The sequence below is a fragment of the Periophthalmus magnuspinnatus genome, chromosome 9 (assembly GCF_009829125.3).
Source record: "Periophthalmus magnuspinnatus isolate fPerMag1 chromosome 9, fPerMag1.2.pri, whole genome shotgun sequence".
Taxonomy (NCBI): Eukaryota; Metazoa; Chordata; class Actinopteri; order Gobiiformes; family Gobiidae; genus Periophthalmus; species Periophthalmus magnuspinnatus.
In genome coordinates this window covers 4,638,089-4,657,563 of record NC_047134.1, presented here as the reverse complement: position 1 = coordinate 4,657,563, position 19,475 = coordinate 4,638,089, and the positions used below count along the sequence as shown (strand labels likewise).

Here is a 19,475-nt window from a genome sequence, read left to right as displayed (position 1 = left end):
TGGAATATTCCAAGCAAAGCGATAACATCAGTCAAACTACAAAGTGCTTTAAAGCATTCATGGAAACAGAAAATTAAAGTCATACTTCGTAGCATTCTCCATGAAGATAGGTATGTTTTATGCCATACTGTGGAACATTATAGCCAAAGGAACATTTCCATGTAAACAGCAGGTGAAAGCCCTTCTACAGGCCAAATAAGAGTCAGGTTTGTGGAGATGCGAGCCCACGCACAGTAAGGACGCAGGGCAATAAACACAAACAGAATGAAAAAACATATTTATTATATTTATGTCTATTTTTGGCTAAAATGTTACACACTGTGGCTTTAAATCAGGAGAAGGGCCCAACCAAGTACTCCAGACCAGAATCCTAGCTCAGACCTGGTCCACTGCTCCTCCAGAGATACTGAGAGATGGGTCAAATACAGGTTTAACCCAGAGGCACTGAAGGACAGGTCAAATGCAGGTTTACTCCAGAGTCACTGAAGGACAGGTCAAATGCAGGTTTAAAGCAGAGACACTGAGGATGGGTCAAATACAGGTTTAATCCAGAGGCAGGGTGATGGGTCAAATGCAGATTTAACCCAGAGACACTGAAGGATGGGTCAAATGCAGAGGACACATTTACACTCTAAAAATAAAAAAGAAATACAAAGGAAGTGTTTAAAAATGCAATTTATTTTAATTCCTGTTTTTCACAATAACACAGCTTCAGACAGGAAACGCCTCTTCAAAATAAAATACTCCAAAATGTACAAAAAGCAAAACAATCTTTGTGTCGTCATGGCGCCAACTACTTCCTGTTTTCCACTTCACATCAGCCAGTCAGAACAAAGCAAAGAAACATCTTTGTAAAGAAAAAAAAATCGCCAACATTTCAAAATAAAAGTAAAGTGATTGATGCTCACGGCTTTATTTTGGCAGCGCTCAGCGGAAGAAGCGATTAAAGGTGTGTTTTTCTATTGCTGTGTACAAAGTTTAAGAACACGTCCAGAGGTTATTTATTAACTGAAACGAAACAACAATGATAAAAACTAAAGAAAGTACAATATTTTAGTCGGTTTTAAAGCCCCTCCCACTGAAAATGGTTAGTTCTGATTGGTTAATTCAAGCATCATCCCTACAGAGTAATTAATGTTTTTCTAATTCTGACTTGGTTTGGTGGATAGAACCTGTGCTAAATATTTCTGACAGTTTTACATCAGTTTAGTGGCAGTTTAGGAGAAAAAGATGAGAAGAAAAGTACAAAATTACAGGAAAAGGTGCTGATCCTAAGATAGAACCCCTCCATCCAAAACACCGACACAGTTTAACCACGAGGAAGATATTTTTCTGACACTTAAAACCTTTATTGAACTAAATAAATGTGCTGTCTTATATTTTTATTAGTCTAATCATAACTGTTGTTTAATCTAATCCCTTGTTTACATTATGGTTGCTAGGTAACAGTTATGGAAATACCCCTATGTATGTCACATCTGCTGCCGTGTCCAACCACGAAGTAAAATTATAAACTTCACCAAAATTACAAAGCTAGAAAATATCAGACAAGGTTTTTAGTCAAATACAACATAGTTTAAATATAATGTAAACTATGTTGTAGTGAAACGAGTAGTCTGACCTGCCACATGCACTTTTATCCCCAAAAACGACATCTCAGAAAATATAATGGCGTAAGAGATAATTTGGGTGAAGTTACAACTAATATAAATGGAAGCTTATGAGGCGACAGTGGAGTTAGAAAATTGCACCTAATTCGCCAAAATGTCTTAATAAAATGACTCAAAACTACTCAAAGACCAAACTGTTAGACTGTATCTAAATTATTAAAGCAGACCTATTCTGCAAATGGGACTTTTCAGAGCTTTTCACCATGTTATAGTTTCTTCTCATTGACCCTCTGAAGTTGAGTAATCTTTAATCTCTTATTTTCAAGACGCCATTTTGTCGATCAACCCCCGTTTTCACCTCCACCAGTACACGCTCACTGTCACGTACATGCCCACTGTCACATACTTAGTTCCTTTTTGAGTTTTGTTTTCTTAAATGGTGATAGGATTCAGCAGCATTGCGTAATCTTTTTGGTACATATGAAAAATGGGCTGCTTGCTAGTGTGATGTGCAGCTATCCATAGAGGGCGCCAACAACATGCGGAGCTTTGTTGTGATGACGTTTACTATAGAAGCGCAATACGTCTGATTCAACAAAATATCTTTAAAACTGACCTTCACTTTCTCCTAAAACAATTCTCCCCAAACCTAAATGTTTCACAAAATAATTCCATTTCAAAATAAAAGTCTGTATTTTTAAACCTCCAGACACTTCGGTTTAAATTGCTCCTCGAATCTCATTGGTCGGTCAGATGCTGGTGGGTTCATTTAAAAACTACATTTTTCATCATGCTTCACTCACGTGTTTAGCTGCTGTTTCTGTGGGCAGTGACTCTGGCTCAAGAGACGTGAAAGAGAAGAGGAGACGATCTGATCAGAAAGGACTAAATCATAACTAAACCAAGACTAAACCAGAACTAAACCAGGACTAGACCAAAACTAACCAGTATTAATTATAACTTTTATTTTGGTAATGTTTTACTGATCAACGCATCTCTACTCTTCTCTCTCGCACCTCATCCTGACAAAAAAAACAATGACATCACTGTGACATCATTGGAGTACAGGCCAATAGGATCGCTTGTCTTTGCTCCCCGTGGTTTTAGTGGCATTGGACTTTAGTGAGAGACAAAAAAATGCCCCTCAAGTACTGCAGTCCATTCAGCTGCAGTGCCGACAGTGTCCACCGGAGGGAGCCGCCAGACTCTGCATTCAGGTGCTCCTCGGATTCAGGACTTTTATTTGGAATGTTGAACTAATGACATCACCGAAAACAAAGAGGAATTGGTCCAAAGCTCCTCTATTCTACTAAAGGGTATTTTTATTTAAAGAGGGGGTATTATGAAAAATGTATTATTTTCTTTTAGCTTTCATGTTATAATGTTGTTCCCTTACAGTTAGCTGTAAGATTCGGTCCAAGGCTCCGCCCACGAGCCTCCCTCACCCATGCTCCCACACGACAATTCTCCATAAATATACCAAAACATGATACAAAACTGTTCACTACAACTTCACAAACCTGATGTGATGTGCAGTAGTTTCATTAGTGGGATGCAGGTGATTGTGTTGTTATAGTGGTCGGAAGGGGGTGCAAAGGGAAGGGAAACTCAGAGCATCAAAAATGTAAGTGTTGAAAATTCTAAAACATGTTAATATGTTGATTTCAGTGAATATAGCATTTTCAAAACAATAAAAGGAAACATGGTTATCTAAATATGTTATGTGTTAGCAGTTAATGCCCCATAGAAGTAAAATACCCCCTCTTCAGACAAATCTGACCTACCATCTTATTGGTCTTCGTTTTTACACAAAATGCTGTTTGTGCACCCTCTGCTGGTGTTCAGTTTCATGGCATCTAAATCCTGAGGGTGTTTCTAACACTGGGTCCAGTTTCCGAGGAGCACAGCATCAGTCTGTGGTAAAGGGAGGAGCAGGGGGCTATGGGTAATGTTGTTCAGAGGAGGCAGACTCTGAGGTTTGTGGGAGCTGTGGCTCTGTCAGGGTCCAGTGAAGCAGAGGATTGTGGGAGCTGTAGTTCTGTCTGGTTTAGGGGCCTGTAGAGAGGAGGAATGGTGGGCAATGTGGTTCTGTCTGGGTCTGGTGGCGCAGAAGAGTAGAAGATTGTGGGTGATGCAGTTCAGATGAGGCAGGCTTAGAGCATTGTGGGACCCGTACTTCTGTAAGGGCCCAGTGGATGGTGGGGGCTCTAGTTTTCTCTGGATCAGGGGCCCGTGGAGCAGAGGATGTGTGTAATGTGATTCTGTCAGGGCCCTGTGAAGCAGTGCATTGTGGGTGCTGCAGTTCTGTCTGGTTTAGCAGCCTGTAGAGAGGAGGATCGTGGGTAGTACGGTTCAGAAGAGGCAGACTCTTTTCTTGAGCTCGTTGCGTTTCCATAGCGACAGTTGGTCAAACTCCTCCAGCGTCATCCTGAACACGCTGTAGAACTCGTCCTCAGACAGGTGGCGCTGTGGAGCACACGGGACTTCAACATCATTTGATCATTGTGATGTTTTTAAGTCGTAATAAAACTAAAAGAGTAATTTTGTTGTACTGCGCTCTGACCTCCAGCTGAGTGCGATCGACCTCTGGGGGCAGTGTGCTCCTCCCTCTGTGCGTCACCACAAGCGTCGAGTACGGGAACACCTGAACAAGACACAGGCATAACAGATCAAGTTTATGAAGATAATAATAACAAACAAGTAAATAAATAGTTAAAGTGTTTATTTCAGACAGATACTGGACCTTGTAGTGTAACATGGAGGGCAGTGAGGCTCCTCTGTCTCCATTCTGTACAAACATAACATCATCAGGGATTAGTTACTCTTCACAGTTTAAGTGACAGGTTTTCAGGGTTTTTTTTCTAATTCACACTTGGTTTGGTTAAATATTTATCATAGTTTTACATCAGTTAAGTGGCAGTTTGTGAAGAAAAATACAGGAAGTAAAACCAAATCCCTCTGCCTCAGTCAACACAAAAATTCATCCAAAACAGACACAATTTACTCACGAGGAAGACTTTTTTTTTTTTGACATGTTAAACCTGCATTTAACTAGTAAATAAAGGTGTTGCCTTTTATTTTTATTAGTCTGTTCATAACTATTGTGTAATTTACAAGTTTTGGGCCTTGTTTAGATTATCTTTGCTAGCTAACAGTTGTCCAACCAGGAAGTAATATTGTAAACTTCTCTAAAATAATAATAATTAAAAAAAAATAATAATTTAAACTAGGCAAGATCTTTAGTAAAATCAGTAGTTATAGAGTTTAACATAGTCAGAGGGTAATTCAGAAGTGCTCCTTTGTGTTTTTAAAGTTCACTGACCTGTTACATGATTTTAGTCTTTTAAAATAAGGCTAAACACAGTAGCTGTCAGTCAAACTATTATCAGAACAGTGAAGGTGTCTGGACTTTAGGAACACAGAGGAGCTCTACCTTGTGACATCAGCAGGTGGGGTCAAGCGTTTGAGCTCCTGACCAATTTCCAAAGTAGTGCTGAGAATGGGAATGTGTTTAAAGGAACAGTATGTGACTTTCTGGAGATGGCACCTGTATGACTCCATGGAAATAGAAAGTTAAAAAAAACATACTGAGGAACATTCTCCATGGGAATAGATGTGTTTTATGCCATACAGAGGAATATTACAGCTAAAAGGTCAACATTTCAATGGAAACAAGCGGAGGAAATCCTTCCCCCAGGCCAAGTAAGAGTCAGGTTTGTGGAGATGCAAGCCCACTCACAGTAAGGATGTATAGTTTTATGTGTTTTTCAATACAATAAACACACCCAAAATAGAACAATGTGGTTTTATTTTACTCTGTTTTTGGCAAAAAAAAAAAAAAAAAAAAAAAAAGTTGCATACTGTGACTCCATGATTGTTTGGGTTGATGTTTGAAGAGTTGCACCTACCTGGAGTCCTGAAGGGGGCAGCATGAAGGAATTATAAACATATTAACAACTCAAAAAAAGAAAAGATGTTTATATTTGAACAGTTTAAATGTTTCAAACCTTCAGGAGTTGTGTCTGATTGGCTGAACTCTGTTGACTGGAGCTAGGAACAAACACAGAAACAGCAATTGTTGAGAAATACAGTTAAAGTCTTGTTTGTGATGGCTCTGTGTGGTTAGTGGACTGGACGTGTTAATATCGTGGTTCTGCTTTGTGATTAGTTAGTCTGTGTGTGGGGGCAGGACTCACCCTGGAGAGGCCTGGGGTGTTCGATGGAGCAGATTTAGACCATTTGGACCCTGAAAAAGAAAAAAAAACATGTAAATAAGAATAATTATCTATAATAACAAGAGTGAGATTTGATCCTGCAACCTTCTGGCCTGAGGGCAGATGCTTCTTAGGCCTGTGACAATATACATGTTGTTTTGTTTAATTATTATTATTTTATAGTCATAGACCTGTGTTGTGTGTTCAAGTACAGTGTGTTTCTGTAGTTTTCTGTGGTATTTAAAGTGACAGACCTGTGGTGCGTTCAGGGAGTGATCGTGTTTTCTTGCGTCTCATTGGAGCAGAGCCTTTCTCGTCCTTCAGTAGAATCTTACCCAGGTTCCCCTGGATCTGGAATAAAAAAATCACATAATTGTGATTAAAACCCTTAGTATTAATTATGTGACTACTACTACAACTACTTCTACTGCTACTACCCCTGCTACTACTGCTACTACTGGTACCACTACTGCTACTGATACTACTACTACTACGCCCATTACTACAGTACTGAGAGTATTGTAGTACATGTACACAGTATTTCAGAACTTGTACAGAGTATTGTAGTACTTGTTCACAGTATTGTAGTACTTGTACACAGTATTTCAGTACTTGTACAGAATATTGCAGTTCTTTTACACAGTATTATAGTACTCGTACCTTGTGGAGATGTTGTGTTTGTCGAACTCTGAGGTTGAAGAACTCGTCCGTCTCCTCTTCCTCCTCTTCATCAGCGACCGCTGCTCTCCTCCGACTCTCTTGCTCTGAATCCGACAAATATAGACCTGGTTTAGACCTGGTTCAATTTTGGTTTAGTCCTGGTTCAGTTCTGGTTTAGTCCCAGTTTACCTCTGGTTTAGTCCTGGTTTACAGTTGGTTTAGGTCATTTTCACACTGCCTCAGGTCAATGTAAAAGAACATTCTCTCTGAGAACGGTGCTTGGGCCGGAGTGAACATGACAGTCTCACTCTGGACCACAGTAAAGGCCGCTCTGAGAGCACTTCAAGCTGGAAGTCTCAGAGGGGCGCCACTCTCACTCTGGAGCAGGGAGAGTGCGGTGTGAAGCGGCCGACTTCAGTCTGACTTACGCAGTCAGCTGGGACTGTAAAAGTGCTTGGAATTGGGCAAAAAATAACATATATGTAACAAAAGCATTATCTGTCTCCCTGTGTGCTCTTCCCCTCCCCTACCTGTCTGAACCTGGAGCTGGGCGGAGTTCCTAACTCCTCCCGCGCGCACCAGCGCAATTATCTCCACCTGCTGCCGAGTATATGAGGGCTCGGCAGAAGACACTCGGTGCCAGATCATCTGCGTGTCCAACGTGGATGCTCCAGCTTAGCTTTTGTATTTTGGTGCCTGCTTGTTTGACACTCATTGGATTTTGCTACTTCCCAGATTCCTGCTCTCGCTCGTTCCTGCTCCTGACTCTGCGCTCCAGCTCCAGTACAGTCCACCCCTTGTCTTCGCCTCCTGTCTTGTCTTGGTCTCCGGCTTGCTTCCAGTCTCCTGCCCTGGCTCCCGCTCTTCGGATTACCCCTGCTTGGTCTTCCCTGGTCTCGTTCCCGGTCCAGTCTTCCTTCCGGTCCTGGCTTTCCACGGCTCTGCTCTACACGACGCTTTCCTGGTTCGCCTCCCGCTACCCGCTCTTTGTGTGTTTAAATGAACTTTTGACAACTGCTTTTGCATAAACTGTAAATAAACACTGTAAATCTGCCCCGAGTCTGCACTCCTTGGTCCGCACCTGCACCTGACGTTACGACAGGAGGTGAGCCTGGGTCTGTCTGCGCAGCTGAGCCTGGGTCTGTCTGCGCAGCTGAGCCTGGGTCTGTCTGCGCAGCTGAGCCTGGGTCTGTCTGCGCAGCTGAGCCTGGGTCTGTCTGCGCAGCTGAGCCTGGGTCTGTCTGTGTTTCATAAGCTTTTTCTCCTCCACCAGTCCTCAGTGTATTTAACCACAGGTGAAAGAAAAGACCTCCTCGTTCAGGTGTGTGTGTGTTCACGGGGGCTCTGTCTCTTGAAGCTCGTTTTCATAGAGATAAGTTCTTTGATCAGCTTATGGACTCTCATGTGGCTCATGGTGTTTGGTGTAAATGTGAATTTGAGTTTAACACCCATGACATACATCATCACATCAGAGGGCCAAAATTAAAAACTGTGACTAAGTTGTGGGCCAAACTAAATATTTATTGAACAATTTCAACATGTGCATGTTTTTCAGAAGGGTGGATTAAATTTGAGTGAGGTGACAGGTAGCAGACGCTAATGAGTTTCAACAGAAGTGGTGGGGGCCAGTGCCAAGACATTTGCAAAGCATTCTGGGATTCGTAGTATTAAAGGTGCATGTGCTATACTGGCGCAGTCGGCCGGCGGGCCAGCTCTAATACATATTTGATCTCGCAGGCCAAATATATTTATATCAAGGGTCAAATTTGACCCGAGGGCCTGAGTCTGACATGTCTGATGTATGTGAACAAGACCAACTGATAAGTGAAGTAAACAGAACTAAATCTAAAGCCACTGGGGCCATCACAGAGCCACTAACATGTGTGAAAACAACCTCAGTCCTGGTTCTGTCCTGGTTCTATCAAGTGTAGTACCTATGACAGCGGTGGAGGGGGGGCAGGGCCAGGACTCTGTCTCGATGGCTGACGGCTGGTTTGGATCTGGGGCCTGAGCCGAAGGAAACTTAGACGACTCAATGATCAAGTCCTCCATGTGTTTGAGCTGAGGAGGAGAGGAGGAGGCTAGTAGAGGTGAGGAGGGGGAGAGAGGGAGAGGGAGAAAGGAGGTGGGAGGAGAGGAGGAGAAGAGGAGCGGAGGTTAGAGGAGGAAAGGAGGAGAGAACAGGATGATAGGACGTGAGGAGAGGAGGAGAGGAGAGAAAAGGAGGATGAGAGGAGAGAGGACAGAGAAAAGGAAGAGGAGAGGATGAGAGGAAGAGATCATTATCATTATTAAATATGGCGTGGATGTACAAAAAACAGTATGAGGCGCACACAGGGGCAGTACCTTGTTTATAGATCGGAGGCTTCTTGTAAATGTTGGTGCCATTTTCTACAATAAAGCAAAAACATTAGTTCAGTCCTGGTTCAGGCCTGGTTCAGTCCCGGTTCAGTCTTGGTTTAGTCTCGGTTCAGTCCTGGTTCAGTACCTGGTCTATGGAAGTGTTGTGGGGGGGTCTTGGTGCTCGTCTGGGTGGGAGTGGGCATGGTCTGTGAGGTGGTGGGCGTCGACATGCTGCTCTGAGTCCGACTCTGATTGGTGGAGCTGGGAGAAGACCCTCCCCCTGAGCGTCTGTCCAGCCAATCACGCGTCTCCTTCAGCATGTGCTACAAAAATACAGAAAATATAAGATCAGATGGAGAGAGGGGCCGCTTTATTGTTTAAAGAGGGAGTATTTTACTTCTATGGGGTGTTAAAAAGGAGTTATTTTACTTCTGTAGGGTATTAAAGTGGAGGTATTTGACTTGTATGGGCTATTAAAGAGGAGGTATTTTACTTCTGTGGGGTATCAAAGGGGAGGTATTTACCTTGTATGGGGTATTAAAAGAGGAGATATTTTACTGCTAAGGGGTATTAAAGAGGGGGGATTTTACGTCTATGGGGTATTAACTGTTAATAATAATTAATACCCCCTCTTTAACTATTTTATTATTATAGGTGTATTATGTAAATTTTCTGGTGGGGGGTCTGCCACCTACTTGTATCCATGATGTTATTGCTTTGCCTAGAATTTCCCAGAGTATGGCATTAATCCATTGTGTGTTTATTCTATTATGGATGTTTTTATTGCCCAAAAATACTTCTCTTTTTTCAAGGTATGGAGTGGGGTTGCCTCTCCGCAGACCTCGCTTGCTCCCATTTAGATTGGTGAGTTAATATCATACTGTGGAACATTCCAGGCACGGCAGTAATATCTCCATGGAGACAGGCAGATGGCAAATGCTTCGTTCAAAAAGTTACATTGTGCACTTTTAACCCTTTAAGGACTGAGCACACTATAGACCAGTATAGCTCGATTAAACTTTTATTCTTTTTTTTTGCTATAAAAATCATGTTAAGGGAAGCACCTGCACACTGATTCGTCATCTTCGAGGGACAACGGTGGCAGTACCATAATGACAGTAAAATACTTAAAGAGCCCCATGCCTCTGCTTTGAGATGCTGTTTGAATTTACATGACAGCACAATTAGTTACGGCAATGGAAAGTTTGCAACCGCGCTCTATTGGCGACAATAGCATCCACCACAATAGGGTTAAAGGTCCAATATTACGCAAAACTGACTCTTAGCTCTTAGCGAGCTATAATGCTGTTACCTCCTCAAAAACATACTGGAGTTGTGTCGTTTCATTCAGACAATTTTGAGTAACCCTTTATTGTAAGTCTGTCTACATCTCCAAAGCTCAAAATGCTCTGTTCCACCTTGTGATGTCATGAAGTGGCAGTTTTCCAGTTAACAGCTCCTTTTACCTTTAGTTCAGTAGAACTTGACAATTCTACGGCTGAAATTATCCAAATGATTCTAGTGAAAGTGTATGGAATTTGAAAACACAGTGGAGCACTTCCTGTGTTACCACAAGATGACATCACAAGGTGGAACAGAGTGTTTTCAGCTTGAGAGAAGAAATGTGCAGGGTTTGTGTGTGTGAATGAAACAAAACACAACTCCAGGTCTGTTTGTGATGAGGAAACAACATTATCACATAGATCACAATCATGTGGGTCTTTTAAAAATTTACCCTGGGGAGGAGGTACTTACCTCTGGAGAGGGAGGAGGAGACACGGAGTATGGGGACAGCGAACTCTGCAGGAGAACAGGAGAACTGCAGCTTAGAAACAGTTTTTATTACACGGGTGTTCATAAACTTGAGGTACAGGAATGACTGGCTTTTCTCTGCAATGCAAGTGTTATTTTGGTTTTGGTTAATCTGTTCATAAAATCCTGGTTTAGATCTGGATAAATCCTGGTTTAGACCTAGTTTAGTCCTGGTTTAAGCCTGGTTTAGTCCTGATTTAGGCCTGTATAAATCCTGATTTAGCCCTAGTTTAATCCTGGTTTAGGCTCGGTTCAGTTCTGCTTTAGTCCTGTATAAATCCTCGTTTAGACCTGGATAAATCCTGGTTTAGACCTGGAAAAGTCCTGGTTTAGACATGGAAAAGTCCTGGTTTAGACATGGATTAGTCCTGGTTTAGACATGGATTAGTCCTGGTTTAGACCTGGATAAGTCCTGGTTTCAACCTGGATAAATCCTGGTTTCAATCTGGATAAATCCTGTCTTTGACCTGGATAAATCCTGTTTTAGACCTGGATAAATCCTGGTTTAGACCTGGATTAGTCCTGGTTCTGACCTGAATTAGTTCTGTCTTTGACCTGGATTAGTCCTGGTTTAGACCTGGATATGTCCTGGTTTAGACCTGGATAAACCCTGGTTTAGACCTGGATAAGTCCTGGTTTAGACCTGGTGTTACTCAGAAGTGTTTTATGTAGTGTACAGTTTGGTTATTTTATTTAGTTTGTTGTTTGTTTGGCTCTATCATCCAATCAGAAAGCAGAATGAGCTCCTCAGTTTGAGTTGCCAGATCCTATGACTTAAACAAGTTTGTACTAAACACAAAGAGTTGATGATGATGGTTCACAGTGATTGTAATGACGTTTTTAAGCCAATTAGGAGAAAGTTATAGATATTAATTTTAAACGCCCTGTACTATGAAGTCAAAATCCACTGTGTGCCGTCTGCATCTAATCAGGAAGTGCTTCATTGTCAGGGAATCTGGAAATGGAGTGTTAGCATGCTAGCTGTTAGCATTACTGTGACGCAAACTCTGCTCTGGCCTCTGAGAGTTGTGAAAAGTGCTTATAAACTCATCATGTTGAATAATTGGGATGTTCAGAATGCATAAGGTAAGTGAGGAATAACTTTGGACCACTGCAAAACATCTGAAATGAACTGGTTCTGTTTTTCACCTTTTTATGAGTAAAAATCAGACACAAAGAGGGACAAATATCAAATGTAAATGCAAGCTGTCACACTGACCTCTATGGGGCTGTAGCAGTAGTGCGGCTGGTACAACATGAGATCTGGCCGCTCGATCTCAAGTATGGCCTTGTCTCTGGGCAGAGCTGCCAAGTCCTTGTACCCGATCACTCCCCCATCCACCCGAGCCTGGAGAATATAAATATACAATATGAGAGACATCCTCTGTATCATCTGCTCCTCCTCTGTTCCTCCTCTTCTGATGCTCTCTCCTCTGACATTCTGCTCCTCTGACCCTTTCCTCTGCCACTCTGCCCCTTTCCTCTGCTCTTCTAACCCTCTACTCCTCTGACCCTCTGCTCCTCTGCTCCTCTGCCCCTTTCCTCTGCCCCTTTCCTCTGCAACTCTGCCCCTTTCCTCTGCTCCTCTAACCCTCTCCTCCTCTGACCCTCTGCTCCTCTGCCCCTCTCCTCTGCTAATATTTCTCACAGTGATGGTGAGGGGGGACCCAGGGGCAGTAGGTCTTAAGGACAGGACACTCCCTGGAGACGTCTGGACGGTCGGCTGCAAAAACAGACGAAAAAAAAAAAAAGTAAAAATATTTAAAACTATTTAGCAGAAAAATAAAATCAGATTATTCTGTTTTTTGTGTCTTTACCTTTGGCATCATCATTTTCCTGTCGGAGCTGCCACTTCCTGAAACAACAAAATCATTAATTTTTTTCCCAAATACTTACTACTTTTACTTGAGTAATTTCTTAAACCACTACTCTGTACTTCTACTTGAGTAATATCATATTCCTGTAACCAGAGACCAAACACTTGACACTTGTGGAATTGTTCCATTTTGTTCTTGGACAAGACACTTCCCCTCACTTGCTCTGTGTGAATGCAGTATTTGAGTGATTTGGTCAGAGTTTGTTGACGCAGATTAGCACAGATGGGCACAGATGGGCAGTGTGAGCATGTTGTCTGTCTGCCCTGGGGCAGCTGTGGCCTCACCTCAGGGACAGAGAGGAGAGAGGGGGATCATGGTGTGAGGGTCGGGCTTCTGCGCCTTTCTGTGAAAATAAAAAATACAAAAACATAAAAATATGAATCAATAAAATCATGTTTCTGAATCTCTCTTTGAATAAAACGTTTAATCTGCCACAAGCCAGTATCATGTGACCCAGGCTCAGCCAATCACAGGCCTGCATCTGTAATCCTCAAAAGTCACTAGAGTCATCAATATGTTCAGTCCTCCTTTAGTCCTGGTTTCGTCCTGGTTTAGACCTGGTTTAGTCCTGGTTTAGACCTGATTCAATCCTGGCTTAGTCCTGGTTTAGACCTGATTAAGTCCTGGTTTAGACCAAGCTTATACCTGGTTTAGACCTGGTTTAGACCGGGTATGGACCTGGTTTAGTCCTGGTTTAGTCCTGGTTTAGTCCTGGTTTAGTCCTGGTTTAGTCCTGGTTTAGTCCTGGTTTAGACCTGCTTTAGTGCTGGTTTAGACCTGCTTTAGACCTGGTTTAGTCCTACTTTAGACCTAGTTTCGACCTGGTTTAGTCTTGGTTTAGACCTGGTTTAGTCCTGGTTTAGACCAGGTTTAGACCTGGGCTTGGACATGGTTTAGTCCTGGTTTACACCAGGTTTAGATCTGGTTTAGACCTGGTTTAGACCTGGTTTAGTCCCGGTTGTTGTTGTGACTCTATTTTAAGAAGCATCAGTGCTGTTTCCATAGAGACCATCTCTCACTCATCTCTGTAATATCATGTACTACAGTGTACTTTTACTACGACCAAATACTACAAATATTTTAGTGTGTACAAATATTTCGTTATAATTTAGGACAAGTACAATTTCAACAGCAGAATGTGTCAAACCCACAAATGTCCCTGATTATTTCAATCAGTGACAAGCTTCATTCTCCCACTGCATTTACCCATCTACAGCATCTAGGAGGGCATCTGACACACCACAGCATCTGGGAGGGCATCTGACACACCACAGCATCTGGGAGGGCATCTGACACACCACAACATCTGCAAATTAACTAAAGACACTGACCTGCCCCCATCTCAGTCTAACACTACAGGAGGATGCGAGGGCATCTGACACACAGGAATACAGGAGGATGGCACGACATCTGACACAGGAATATAGGAGTTTGGGAGGGCGTCTGACACACAGGAATACAGGGGTTTGGGAGGGCATTTGGCACATAGATACATCAGAGGTATGCTGGGAATCGGTCCAGGTCGCTATAGTAACGGATCCTCTATGTCCAATCAGCTGTGAGTAAAACAAGTGGGCGCCAAAACAGACCTCCCACATAAACACCGCCCGCCTGGCACTACCAAACACCAAAACAAACGCACAACCCAATACAATGGAGCATAGACCTGGTTTAGATCTGGTGTAGTCCTGGTTTAGAACTGCTTTAGTCCTGGATAAGGCCTAGTTTAGACCTGGTTTTAGACCTGGTTTAGACCTGGTTTAGACCTGGTTTAGTCCTGGTTTAGTCCTGGTTTAGTCCTGGTTTAGACCTGATTTTGTCTTGGTTTAGACCTAGTTTAGTCCTACATAAGTCCTGATTTAGACCTGGTTTTAGACCTGGTTTGGACATGGTTTAGTCGTAGATAAGTCATGGTTTAGTCCTGGTTTTAGACCTGGTTTAGTCGTAGATAACTTCTGGTCTAGACTTGATTTAATCCTAGATAAGTCCTGGTTTAGAGCTAGTTTAGTCCTAGATAAATCCTGGTGTAGACCTGGTTTAGGCCTGGTTTAGTCCAAGATAAGTCCTAGTCTAGAGTTGATTTAGTCCTAGATAAATCCTGTTGTACACCCAGTTTAGACCTGATTTTGTCCTATATAAATCCTGGTTTAGACCTGGTTTAGATCTGGTTTTGGCCTGTCTTCTCTTCTCATTAAGGAGATAGAGGATTGTCAAAACTATCGAAAATTGGATACGAATTGATAGTTTTGACAATCCTCTATCTCCTTAATGAGAGGATTGTCAAAAGTATCGAAAATCGGATACGAATTGATAATAAAACTAGTATCGAAACTAGATACAGACTTTTTGCAGGAATCGATACTAAATAAAGTCCCACTGAAAGACAGAAATGAGGCTTTTCTGAATACCTTTAGAACAGGGGTGTTCATTACGTCAATCGCGATCTACCAGTCGATCGCGAAGGCATTTTGGGTAGATCACGTCCCGTCATCCATCCAGTCACATGACTAATATACAGGACAACCAGTCAGATTACACCTGACCCTAGGTCACATCATGGGCACTGCACACGCATAAACAAGCGCGAGTTAGTTCAACCCTATAGCGTCGGATCTTATCGTCACAGATAGATCGTGGTTGCGGACTTTCCAGCAGCGTAACTCCGTGCCCAGTCGTGCTCTCATGTAAATTCAAACGGCGTCTCAAAGCGGAGACATGGGGCTATCTAAATATTTTACCATCATTACAGTAATCTGCCTCTGTTGTCCCTAGAAGGTGACGAGTGAGAGCGCGGGGGCTGCGGGGATTTTCCCAGTCATTTATTCGATGTGTAAAAGAAAAAATACGGATGGATGTGTAAAATAGAAGTAGTTGTGTTAAAAAATGCAGTAAATTCTGATACTTCGTTTAACGTGATTTTTATGGCTATAAAAAAAAAGACAAAACCTTAATCAACATGATTAGCTCTGTTATCGCTTTCAAATGAAAAATGCAATTTTACTCCTGGCTGTCAGAAGCTACTGCCCGAACTATGCATCCCTCACTGATTCCATTCAGTGCAAGTCATCAGAGCAGTAATCATCATTCAACTAATTATGAACATGTAAGAAGTTCAATTGTGTTGTGCAGTATTATCTCATGACGCTGTGCAAGGTACATCAAAATGCACTGTACATGTAAGAATTCATAATACATTTACAAATAAATATATGTTTAACATTTTTGTATTAGGTGGTAGATCTTACAGACACGGTCATTTTAAAAGTAGCTCACATACTGAAAAAGTCTGAGCACCCCTGCTTTAGAATGATCTTGAGCTGTGTCAGAACTAGTATAAGACACATAGACTACCTGAACCACTGAGGGATTACACAGACATAAGATTTAGTATCGTGACAACAGTTGTAAGGAGGCTGTTGTTGTTAGACTCCTGAGGTTGTGGGTTAGATTCCTTCTTTGTTCAGACTCAGTGAGTGAACATAAAGACCTCCTCAGACTGAACATAAACTTTACTCTAAAAGTTCAGACTGAAACAAAACAAAAGAGACAACAGAACCCCAAATGAGAGGGCAAAGAGGAGAGGGGAGAGTGTAGTAGCAGTAGAAGTAGTAGTAGTAGTAGCAGTGGTAGAAATGGTAGTAGTTGTTATTATTATAATTATAATTATAATTATTATTATTAATAATAATAATAATAATAATAATAATAATAATAATAATAATAATAATAATAATAATAATAATAATAATAATAAAAAATAATTTAAAAAAATGCAACAAACAAACTTTCAAATCATATCTGTAACCAATAGTAACCAAAGCTTTAAAGTCGCCCTGTGTAACTTTTCTGGTAGTTTCCCTGGACCTTCCCACAATATGGCATTAAACATATCTATGTCCATGGAGACAAGCACGTGATGCTACTAGGCCCAGTTACAGGTCAGATCTGTGGACAGGTGGCCCCACTCACAGTAAGAATGTATATTTTTCGAGGGATTTTGAAGACATAAAAATAATTAATTGATTAAACGCAAACTACATAAGTTTGATGTTATATTGTGGAACATTCCAGATAAAGCAATAACATCCCCATGGAGACAAGCGGGCAAAGTTACACAGTAAAAATGAAACAAGTTTTTGTTTTGGTGAAATTGTGTCTCTTTCGCAGAAGTGGAGCGTTATCAGAATCACACAGACACACAACCACACCCTGTGACATCATCACAGCAATAAGCATTCTCATTGGATGGTGATGACGTCGTCTGCAGAGTCTGGTGGCTTCAGGAAGTCCTGCATTAGTCCTGGTCTAATCCTGAGTTTGTAATAAATCACACCGGCTTAGGCTAGGAACCAGGACTAGACTAGTACTAACTTAAGACTAGAACAGAGCCAAATCAGATCTAAACCAGGACTAAACTGGGCTCAGTTCCAAACCAGGTTTAAACCAAGTTTAAAACAGGTCTAAAACAGGTCTAAAACAGGTCTATACCAGGTCCAAACCAGGTCTAAACCCGGTCTAAACCAAGACTAAACCAGAACTAAACCAAGGCTAACCCAGGACTAACCCAGGTCTAAACCAGGTCTAAGACAAGTCTAAACCAGGTCCAAACCAGGTCTAAACCGAGACTAAAGCAGAATTAAACCAGGACTAAATGTGGTCTGAACTAGGTCTAAACCAAGTTTAAATCAGGTCTAAACCCAGACTAAAATAGGACTAAAACGGACTAAACCAGATCTAAACCAGGTCTAAACCAGATCTAAACCAGGACTAAACCGGGACTAAACCAGGTCTAAATCAGGACTAAATCAGGTTTAAAACAGGTCTACACCAGGTGTAGAGATTAAAATGTGTTATTTGACCGAAAATGTTTTTTCAGCATAAATTTCAAATCTCTTCACAATCAGACAAATTCACCGATTCACAAAGTCCCAGGGCTCAGATAAAAACAGCAGCAGCCCGTTTGCTCGCAGCTACTCTGACCACTCACAGTTAACACATTTATATGAGCAAATATGAGGTGTCTTGCTCAGGGACATTATAACAAAGTGCAATGCAGTAAGTTTAGGGTCGGCAAATGTACAAATAATGGACTAAACCTGGTTTAGACCTGGTTTAGAACTGTTTTAGACCAGTTAAATCCTAGCTTAGTCCTGTGTTAAGACCTGTGTTAAACCCTTGTTTAATCCTGGTTTAGTTCTGGTTTAATCCTGGTTTATTTAGTCCTGGTTTAGACAGGTCACGTTTTAGTCCAGACATAGATCCTGTTTTAGTCCAAGTTTAGTCCTTTGTTTTGTGCTGGTTTAGTCCTGGTTCAGACCTGGTTTAGTCCTGGTTAAGAGCTGGTTTAGTCCTGGTTCAGACCTGGTTTAGACCTGGTTTAGTCCTAGTTTAGTTATGGTTCAGACCTGGTTTAGTCCTGGTTTAGTACTGGTTCAGACCAGGTTTAGACCCGGTTTAATTTTTGTTTAGTCCTGGTTTAGTCCTGATTCAGATCAGGATTAGACCTGGTTTAGATGTCGTTTAGTCCTGTTTCAACCTGGTTTAGACCTGTGTTTTGTTCTGGTTTAGATGTGGTTTAGTCCAGGTTTAGTCCCTGTTTGAGTCCTGGTCTGACTCTGGTCCAGACCCCCCGCAGCGGTCCCGTTCAGCGGCAGATGTTGCAGGGGGATGCCGCTCAGAGTGTTACATAAACCGGCTTGGTGCTTCTCTTAATCCGCCCCCTCCCCGCCGCGTCCTGCCGCCTCTGCCGCGTCCTGCCGCGTCCTGCCGCCCTCTGTTCGCTTCGTCCCGTTCATTTTACGTACATGCATCCTTACATAATTCCTCTGCGCTGCCGCCTCTGCAGGTGCCCACGGAGAGGACCGGAGACTTCAGCGGGACACGGCCCAGAGCGCAGCCGGGGGGCGAGCACCCTGGCCCGGCTGCTGTGCTCAACTCCCCGCGCTGAACAGCATCGCTCTCTGTATCTTTTTAGTTGATTAATAAACGGATAATCCCGGTCTCCTGCCGCTTGAACTTGTGGCTGATCTCGCGATAATGGAGTGAATTGGTTCGCTGAGTCCGCAGAGGATGTATCGGTTTGTAAATGTGCTCACGTTCACGCAAAATGACACCCCGTCTCCCGTATTTAACCTTCGTGTTACAGTTTAAGCGGATATTTACCGGTGAGACGCGAAAGGAGCGGAGTCAGCGGCGCTTACCTGGATCCAGCGACCGATCACCGAACTCCTCCAGCGGCTGCGCGTCTCTGCACCGCTCCGGGACTGCGCGCGGAGTGTACGGGAGCGTGCGCGAGTGTGCGTGTGGGGGTGTGCGTCTCTCTGTCTCTCTCTCTGTCTCTCTCTCTGTCTCTCTCTCTCTGTCTCTCTCTCCGGTCACTCTCTTTTTCATTTTGAGGGAGGGAGGGGCGTGCGCGTGTGTGCGTGAGGCGCAGTGAAGCCGCTGGAACCAACTCAAAAAAGACAAAAACAAAGCACGCGAGTTCATGAAGCCAAAACATTCTAGACTCGAGACCGCTGCGGGCCACGTGCGCTCAGTTAGGCTATTTCTCAATATTAAGCAGGCTTCAAACTTTCTCTTTCTGACTTAATTTGGTGCTATAAAACCCGTTGTAAAAATAAATTATAGTTTTACACCAAACAAGAAGCAGTTTGTGTAGAAAAGGTGAAAAACATGGAAGTAGAGAGTTCCACACTGATATATATATATATATATATATATATATATATATATATATATATATATATATATATATATATATATATATATATATATATATATATATGGGGGGGGGGGGGTGCTTGTGTATCAAATAATAAACTGTGTGTGCAGATTATGTGCATAGAGTGGTTTTGGCCCAGTGCGGGACATGGTTGCTAGGTAACAGTTATGGAGCTCAACAGTGACCGCCCGTTTTTCACACAGACTTCTTGAAAGAAGTTAAAATTAAAAGTTAAAAT

The 19,475-nt window shown here is 42.4% G+C and overlaps 1 protein-coding gene across 2 annotated transcripts; it reads right to left on the bottom strand.

The window, feature by feature from the left end:
• Positions 1 to 660: 660 nt before the first annotated feature.
• On the bottom strand, positions 661 to 18,881 carry LOC117376283 (dematin-like). Of its 2 annotated transcripts, XR_008648825.1 has the most exons (17): positions 18,717 to 18,881; positions 12,801 to 12,859; positions 12,457 to 12,494; positions 12,288 to 12,362; positions 11,859 to 11,987; positions 10,583 to 10,627; positions 8,973 to 9,150; positions 8,831 to 8,875; positions 8,419 to 8,565; positions 6,485 to 6,588; positions 6,079 to 6,175; positions 5,807 to 5,856; positions 5,618 to 5,660; positions 4,354 to 4,398; positions 4,174 to 4,254; positions 3,395 to 4,076; positions 661 to 2,347 (listed from the first exon to the last, which is right to left on the bottom strand). XR_008648825.1 is itself a non-coding variant. In XM_033972714.2 (16 exons), exons 3-16 carry the CDS (start codon positions 12,469 to 12,471, stop codon positions 4,063 to 4,065), a joined length of 1,068 nt encoding a protein of 355 aa, XP_033828605.1. In that variant the 5' UTR covers positions 12,472 to 12,494; positions 12,801 to 12,859; positions 18,717 to 18,881; the 3' UTR covers positions 661 to 4,062. The 2 variants fall into 2 exon arrangements, 1 of the variants encoding a protein (XP_033828605.1); XM_033972714.2 differs by having other exon boundaries at positions 661 to 4,076.
• Between the last annotated feature and the right edge of the window lie 594 nt (positions 18,882 to 19,475).